The following is an 8,273-nucleotide window of genomic DNA, read 5'->3' as shown; positions in this document are numbered from 1 at the left end:
ATATCTGACCATGGAGGACCCCTGGCAATTGCAGCTACCACGGTGCAAATGCCTGTCTAGCTCCAGCTCCTAGAGGCAGGGGGTTTCCCAGCCCTGACAGAACCAGTACTCAGCTGCCTCTCTTTCTGCTGTGATGATTTTCAGAAAGCACAGAGCGTTCCATCTACTTGCCAGGGGAGACAAGCAAGGAAAAGGCATCCTTCCCAGTTCAGCTTTGCATCAGGACCTGACTGGCTGCATTCCTACAGACTTAAACTCCCATCTCAAGCTACTCAGCATCTTGCCTTAAGGTGCTGCAGCCTCCAGAGAGAACAGTTCTCAGAGTAAGTTGTAATGCAAAAAAAAAAGCACTGCAGAAAGTTTGAGTGCCTTACACTGAGCTCCCTTCTCCTTCGAGGGCGCGTGGACAGCAGCTGTTAATACACAGGGCTCTATTTGCCCCGGCTAGCTGCTGCTACTTTGAAATAAAGCCCTGTCACCAGGCAGGTTTTGAAAGGCACAGAAAGCCATGTCCAGATGCCATGTCCTGCTGCAGGGCCTTGCCTACCCTGCACCCCTGTTCCTAGGGGCTCCACCGAGGCAAGTCCGGCCGCAGAGCAGGGAACAGTGGCCGAGGCAGGGAAAGGGAAGACCCCCCTCCAGCCAGGGCCGGAGAAGCCTCCCGGGCCCCACATCGGCCCTGGGCGGGCAGCGCCCAGAAAAGGCCTTGCGGGAATGGCGGCCTCCGGGGTCACCCCCGTCCTTCGAGGGAAGCCACGGCCTGGCACAGCCTGGTGCGGGTCTGGCTGGCTCGGGGCAGCCTCCAGGGCACCGCGGTCCCTGCCTGACCGGTGAGGAGGGGACTTCGCGCCCGAAACGCAGTTGGGATGGCTGAGGCTGGGACAGACGGACACTCGCAGGCAGCGCCCTGCCGCCGGGAGACGAAAGTGCGGACGGGGACGTGCAGCGCGCGCAGCCCCCGCCCCTCGCGCCCTCCGCGGCGAATCTGCCGAGGCGCCGCGAGCAGCGGGCAGTCGCCTCCCTCTCCCCCCCGCTACGGCGTGGCGCTCGGCCCAATCTTCCTGCGCGGCTTCGCGCGGCCCTGCCCACGTCGGAGCGCACGGACGCTGCGTGGTGGGCGTGGCCGGGTGCCGCCGGGGCCGCTCCGTGGGACGCGCCGGGCCGCGCTCGCCGGGGCCGCCGCTGCCGGGGGAGAGGAGCGGGAGCAGCCCTTCCCCGCCGCCGAGGAGAGGCCGGAGCGGGGAGGGTGGCCGGGTCCGGCCCATGGACCGTCCGCGCCTGAGGCGGAGCCCGCGGAAGGAGCCGCTCGGCCCCGGCGCGGCCGTGAGGGGCGGGAGGCGGCGCGGGGCGCGGGCGGTGCGGCGCGGCTGAGCGCGGCGCCCCGGGCCTTTGCGCGCCGCCGTCCGCCGGCTTCGCCGCCCGAGCGGGGCCCGGCCCTGCCCTGCCCTGCCCGGCGCCCGCCGCCGCGGCACCATGTCGGCCAAGGTGCGGCTGAAGCGGCTGGAGCAGCTGGTGCTGGACGGGCCGCAGCGGCACGACAGCGTGCTGAGCGTGGAGACCCTGCTCGACCTCCTGGTCGGCGTCTACGCCGAGTGCAGCCGCGACTCGCCGCTCCGCCGCGACCGATACGTCTCCGACTTCCTCGAGTGGGGTGAGCCTGGGTGGGAGGACGGGGCCGGGCCGCGGCGGAGGGGGGGGGGACGGGGCCCGGCCGGGGCCGTGAGCAGGGGGGGACGGGGCCTGGATAGCGGGGCGTTGTGCGGGATCCCCGCTGCCCCGATCCCCGGGCGAGGGGCGGCGAGCTGGCCCGGGAGGGCGGCCCGGCCCCGGGAGTGCGCTCCCCGCCGCCGCTCCTGTCTGCAGCCGGGCCGGGCGGGGTGGGGAGGGGAGGGGAGACGCCGCCCCTGGATGCGGAGCCTCCCCGGGGAACACCCCCGCCGCCAGCCGGGCCTTGACCCCTGCAGGTCTCCTCCCAGCTCCGCTCGGTCCCAAGCGAACCGCTTGGCAGCCGGCAGCAGGAACAGCACCGGAGTGTCCTTGGCCTGAAACCCTGCTCGGCTTAGCCCGAAATGTCAGGCTAATCCAGTGCTCCTCGGAGGGTTTCCTACCTGGGGGAGGGGAGGAGGGGGAGAGCAGCAGGCTCAGGCTTCGAAATACTGCTCTTGTGCCGGATTTGTTGCTGTGAGAGAGGGCGTGTGCGTGTCTTGAAGGAACAACAGTTACCGTTCATCATGCAGGCTTTTTAATTTGGGCATGCCCCCGAAGGACAGAGCAATTCTAGGCAGCCTTTATAACAGCTTTGTTTAATGGTTTCCTACTGTTAAGCTGCCTGATAATGAGAAACCTCCAATAGTCCAGAGCGTGCTGACAAAAGAAAATGTGGATACTTGTGATAATGCTTGGGATAAAAGTTTTCTATCCAGTATTGTTTAGTTAAGACTATTGACTTCAGGTACGTGGATAGTAGAGATCCTTCCCTGCTGCATGCCTAAATGAATTTATGTTAAAATGGCCATGGTGGCTGACTGGTTTATTCAGCTGAGTAAGTTATGAATAATAATGTATGACGAAAGTGACTTAACTTCTCCATGGAATAAGAATTGGAGTGGAGGGAGGAGAGATCATTGCTCACGAGTATATTGTCCCGTTTATCAGCTGTTCCATGCATGTACAGTTAATTAGACTTTTAAAGAGCCCTCAAAAAAAAAAAAAAACCCAAAGGATTTCCTAAGGGAGAGGGAGGGGCTGATTTACTTCAGTAAATGCAAATGTGTGTCTTTAGCACTACAGACTAGAGCACTAAAGTGTAGGGACAGCTGGTTCTCCTTAATTTCTGTGGGGACCACCACTCTTTGTCATACACTAACAAACTAAGAGGATTCACTTCCTGGACTCTTCTATTGACGTCAATAATGCGATTGCCAACTGAATAATTAACCACTTTATCACATCTGCCCCGCAAGGCTGCAGCCTGGGGAACACTGATTATTTGTTTTGTGGTGGGAGCTTTGTACATCTTCTGCAAGTGCAATCTGGCTTTATACGCTTGTTTTCAAGCTGATGGCTTGAACGAGTGAGAACCTACAAACTGTTAAATGTGATAGATCAGACTATGATGGTACTTTGAGCACGGAAGTTGAGGAAAGGATTTTGGGCAGGCCAAAGCATGATATGCTTTTTCTGTAGCACTGCTGGTGGTTGTGTCTTACTGATTGATCCCTACGTTGTCATTTTCTGTGTTATGGAGAGGCCGATTATCCAACTGTTTATAAAATCGCTTCTTTTAATTCTATTTATTGTGTTCACTGAATGTGAAAAGGTTACTGACTTGATGAAAAGTATAGCTCGCAATAAAAACAGTGTGTAGTTCTTACTGCAGTGTGGGATTACCCTAGTATAACAAAGTGCCTATTCAATAAATAATTGAAATGTATGTGAGCTACCATCTGGTGCTGCAGAGTAGGGATGAAAGTTTATAATCCAGGCTCTTGATGGTAAGGGGATGGGCCTAAATCTGTACTGCTGTATATTTGTGTTCTATCAACAAGGAATACCCTTAAAACCAATTACAGTTGATACTGTGTGTTCCTCCCTTTCCTTCAAGCTGTTAAAAACAAATAAATGCCAACAACGAGGCACCTTTTATCTGTGTCCTAATGCCCTCACAGTATGTTTCCACTGACAAGGAACTTGTTTCTGCCTCCAGCTAATAAGGAAAATATCATGCCAAACACGCTAATCTTCCTCATGTCATAATGTGCAGTCTTAATTACTGCCTGATTCTCTGATAGAAGATATTCTGGATTGATGTGCGCAAGTTTTGTGTACTCTTATGTGTCTGTAGAAGCATGAGAGTGTAGTTAAATATTGGGATATACTTTGAAGATCAGTGTTTCTTTATCAGCTGGAGACAGAGGGAATTTCCTTTTGACAAAATGCAGACTGATCACTGACAATGGAAATAAACTGCATAGGTATTAAGGTTAGATTAAGCTGAGCTATACAACAAGCATTTCTTTACTATTTTGGACTTAAAACTGGGTGTAAGGTATCACACATGTAAAATTCCCTTAAAATGATTCAGTGTGGCTAATAGACTTGCTTGTATTCTTAATTGCCAAGAGAAAATAGAGTTCAGGCATGGTAGTTGAGGCAGAGTTTTTTCCTGGCTGTGGGGTGCAGAGGAGATGCTGAGTTGTGTGGTGTAGCTGCTGGATGTGGGTATCTCTGCCCTCTGACAGCAGCATGATGCTGCTCCTTATTCTGGAGTTGGTGATTGAGGGAGAAGGGAAATGGGGAGTCCAGAAAATTACGTTCCACGTTTATCCTGTGAGATTTAGGCCACCTTCTCCCTATTCAACATCTGTAGAAGCCTCACACCTCACCTGTAGAGGCTGGTGAGCCCCAAATGGTGGATTTCATTGCTTCTGTCCTATAAATCCCGCTGCTGCTTCCTGGCAGTCCTGCCACAGGCTTATTTCTTCAAAATCTTCTTTCTATTTGCTAACCATAGAAGAGCGTAGGGTGTGGCTGTTTGCCTTGAGGCGGCTTGTGGCTTCCATCGCTTTAGAAATGTTGTAAGAATCTGCCATTTTAACCTTGGCAATTGTAGCTTTCCCATGGTGAATGGAGCTTTCAAACAGACTATATTTTTTCCCTATATTGAAAGTATAACGTGCATATCTTTATGCCAAGTATCTTTGGAGAAGAGCTAGCTGAGGTGCAAGTGAGGAGTTTGAAAGTCCTTTTCTTCTAGTTATTTTTGTTTATAACTCCTGTTGAATAAGGTCTTGCCCAATTGGTTTTCACTGTACTGTTTATATAATAGATATTGAAATAATGCTCAGTATTCTTGGTGGGAATTGAATCCAAGTCTGCTAGATAGCAGACCCACATCTACATGTTCAGAAAGAATTTCCCAAATCTGTACTTAGTGTCTTTTAAACTGTTGCTACATCTGCTGCTCCTAGAGTGAGAAACAGAAAGGAATCCTAACAGTGAGGAGTCCTGCTTATTCTAGTTATACTTGCTCATTCCTCTCTGAAAGTCATCAGTGAAACTGGGCTGCTACAACCATCGTGCCTCTGAGACCAAATTTCTTGACCATTTCTGCTCATCCTTCCAGTTGTCAGGAGACTAGCCTAGCTGGCATCTGGGGAGATGCTGAAACTGGACAGTCCTGGGTTCTAGACAGCCTGTAAAACAGTCTGCATGGCCCTGGCAGGCCATGGAGGTACTTCCCTTGGTAAAGCTGACCTAGGCCACTAGTGAAGTCTACCTAAAGCTATCAGCAAGCACAGAGGAGGCTGCGTGGCCTTTGGACTTACCTGATGGCTTATGGTGCACACCAGTGCTTGTATGCTGTGGGGTGGTATTGTCCATGCACTGCAGAGGGACCTCCTAAGAGACTCTTCCTGCAAAAAATGTATGCCGTCCATTGTTTCACGTGACGAGGAGAGAAGTACAGGAGTGCTGGAGCAGCATGGCTGCAGCTCAGGTGTCCATGCATCACCTGTCCTTTGGCTTTCAGGTACAGCGTGCTCCTCCCTATGGAGCCCCTTGTTCTGTCGTACTGAGGGATCTGAATCTTTCATAATCCTGTGCTGGAATGGCTGCTTACAGGGCACCTTGCTGGCTGGCATCACGTTCGTGCTCGTCTGACATCACCTTGTTTTTCAGGAGTTACGTTAGTTGGCTGTGGCTGGTGCTTACTGCCCCTTACTTCCAGTCAGCAGGGACTGGCACAACCGGCTGCTCCATTTTTGAACAGCTACTTGGCACTGTTTGCAGCCAGTAGGCAAGCATGTTCAGAGAAGAGTCTAACAGGAATGGGCCTTATTTGTATTCAAAATGCTCTTGGTGCTGCATAGACTCTATTGCTCCAGCCTTTGTTTCCTCTGACCCTGTTTTGTACTGCTGGCGTGCTACAGAGGGCAAGATGGCACATGTGCCCGCATAGTTCGTTCAGTGTTGTCTCACTCCTGGACTACGTACTGGCTAGTTCTCTCTGGGAGAACACCTCAAAACCAATGTCAGAGTAGTTTAGACTGATCTGAAATGTGGTGTTTTTTTCCTTGAAGCAGGTGCACGGGATAACTCTGTGGGGACTGTTTCTCCTGATGAGCCGTCTGTTTGAATGCTGACTTATCTTCTGCGTTCTCAGTTTGTGCAACGTCTGCTACCCAGCTAGACTGGTGTTCTGCTTTTGGGTGGTGGTGGTTTTTTTTTGTTTGGGTGTTTGTTTTTATTTTTCCTGAGAGGAACTTACTTTAAGGGGGCTGAAGCTGTGGGGAAAAGAAAGAAGATTGCAGATGATTAGCACAAGTAGGCCAGCTGGGCACCTGCTGCCAAGCCCTTGAAGACAGTCTGGCATAATAGGCAGTGGATGCTGGTGTAGTAACAGCAATATATTCCCAGTCTGGGCTAGAGGAGGGAAAAATGTGCATGCAGAGCACTCAAAGCAACCTCTTTAGCCTAGCCTTGAGCTGCCCCTTTCGGGTATATATCTGTTACACTTGAGGGTGGACCATAGGTTGAAAAATCATGCACGGAAAGTTCACCAGAAAGTGTTGCTGTCATGCTGCTGCTGGTGCAGTGATTTAAAACTTTGGGTCGCTGTCAGGACTGGTCCTTCAACTTTGGATTGTGCTGTTGGGGGGGCTCTATGAACTTTGCAAGTCTGCTCCCAGACCTACTTTCTCTTCCTTCCAGTTCTGCTTAAAGAGTCACCTTAACCTTTCAAATAAAAAAATATCTAATGAGGGAAGGGAGAACCTTGCAGGGTAGCCTTTCTGTCAGAAGAGTGTAGAGCCTGTTCTCTCAGCCTGAAAGCAGTTGTATTCAGAAGTGTAGATGTGGACCTGAGGAAAGGTCCTCCCAGCCTGTGTTAGAGCATCTTCAGAACTAGCTGCAGGGTAGACCTAGTCCTCTGACTGCCACAGGCACTGATGTACTAGAAGAAGTGCTAGGTAAGGGTGGGGGCACAATGTGTGGCTGAGAGTGCTGCTAGTATAGGAGGCAGAAACTATCCTTAAGTATTTTTGAGATGACCTTAGAGTTGTCAGACTTGGAGGGTTGCTTATGAGGATCTTTTCTTTGGCCTTTTTGAGTTACACCAGGAAAAACTGTCACTTGATAACGTGTCGTATCTCTTGACTTGAGGGCTTAAATTCCTCTCTTCCTTCCTTTTGAAACTCCTCCCCCCTGCCCTGCTTGCAGAAATACACATAGAAAGCCAGGAAGGGACCTCAGGCTCTACTAGTTTCTATAACGTCCTTCCTTGTGCAGGCAAAAGCTGTGCAGTGAGCGATAAGCCTCTTGGGCACATGTGTGAAGTGAGCGTGGTTGCATAATGAAGACAGCTGATGAACAAGAAAACTGAATTTCAGATTCTGGCCTAAGTTCCTCTACTTCCATGCTCTATCCACCAAAGACTGTTACGATCCCTTCTACTAGAGGTAGCGGCAGGAGGGTGTGGATGAGGGCCTGCTGGGGCAGGGTGAAGATACAGGTGCCTGGCAGAGGTTCTGGAAAGGCCAGTGGTGATGGTGGCCACAGTTTCTTTTGTGCACAGTGGAGTGTGGATGCAGCTGGAACCCTTTCCTGCTCCCTGAAGGCTTTCCTGTGGTCGGAGATGGGGCACCGTAGCTTGGATCACTTTTGCAAATGAAGTCTTTGATGGTCATCTTGCAGAATAGTGTGAGCATGGCCACCGACTCCCAGTTTCCTGCATTCTCTGCTTTGAGTCAACTGGTTTTGTTCTTTTGAAAAATGTATGCTAGGATTAATTCATGTTGAAGTATCCCAAACGGCCATGTTAGCTCCGATAGCATTGTAGTGGGGCTAGTGATCTGAAGGCATGAGGTTCAAAGCCTGCTGCTGTATGTATGATGGACCCTTTACAGTACATCTGTTCTAATTGGTTATTTTTAGAATGAGGCAGTATCTTTTAATGACTTTTTCTGTAAAACTTTATGCTGTGAAACATTGGCACTGAATGCCGCAGTCATGTTTTGACAGTGGGAAAGTAACGTGGTCTGGAGGATGAGACATACATTGGCATGTGCTGTTAAAGTGACAGACGTCCTCGGTGAAGCTTGTCTTTTGTCCCATAGAAGGAAGTCGGTGTCGCTTTTCTCCTGTGGATAAAATTGCTAATAAATAGCAACAGTCTTTAGTGAGGGCTTGAGGAATTATGTGGTATGTTAAAGGCTATGACCTATATTTTGTATTTTAATTTTGTTTATATATGAAAACTCAGAAAGGGGTAAATA

General features: G+C 50.9%; 1 protein-coding gene across 9 annotated transcripts in view; it reads left to right on the top strand.

Moving 5' to 3' along the window:
- The first annotated feature begins 1,100 nt into the window (after positions 1–1,100).
- CDC42BPB (CDC42 binding protein kinase beta) overlaps positions 1,101–8,273 on the top strand; it is a 96,719-nt gene continuing 89,546 nt past the window's right edge. For 5 of the 9 annotated variants that reach the window (XM_075503641.1, XM_075503638.1, XM_075503639.1 and 2 more), the window contains exon 1: positions 1,101–1,651. In XM_075503641.1, coding sequence (XP_075359756.1) covers positions 1,474–1,651 — 178 coding nt within the window. In that variant the 5' untranslated portion in view covers positions 1,101–1,473. The remainder of the gene's footprint in view (positions 1,652–8,273) is intronic. The other 4 variants (XM_075503640.1, XM_075503637.1, XM_075503636.1 and 1 more) reach the window with 1 other exon arrangement.

Source organism: Mycteria americana, chromosome 5, assembly GCF_035582795.1.
Source record: "Mycteria americana isolate JAX WOST 10 ecotype Jacksonville Zoo and Gardens chromosome 5, USCA_MyAme_1.0, whole genome shotgun sequence".
Classification (NCBI taxonomy): Eukaryota; Metazoa; Chordata; class Aves; order Ciconiiformes; family Ciconiidae; genus Mycteria; species Mycteria americana.
Note: the sequence above shows the minus strand (reverse complement) of the source record. Positions and strands in the feature narration are given on the sequence as shown.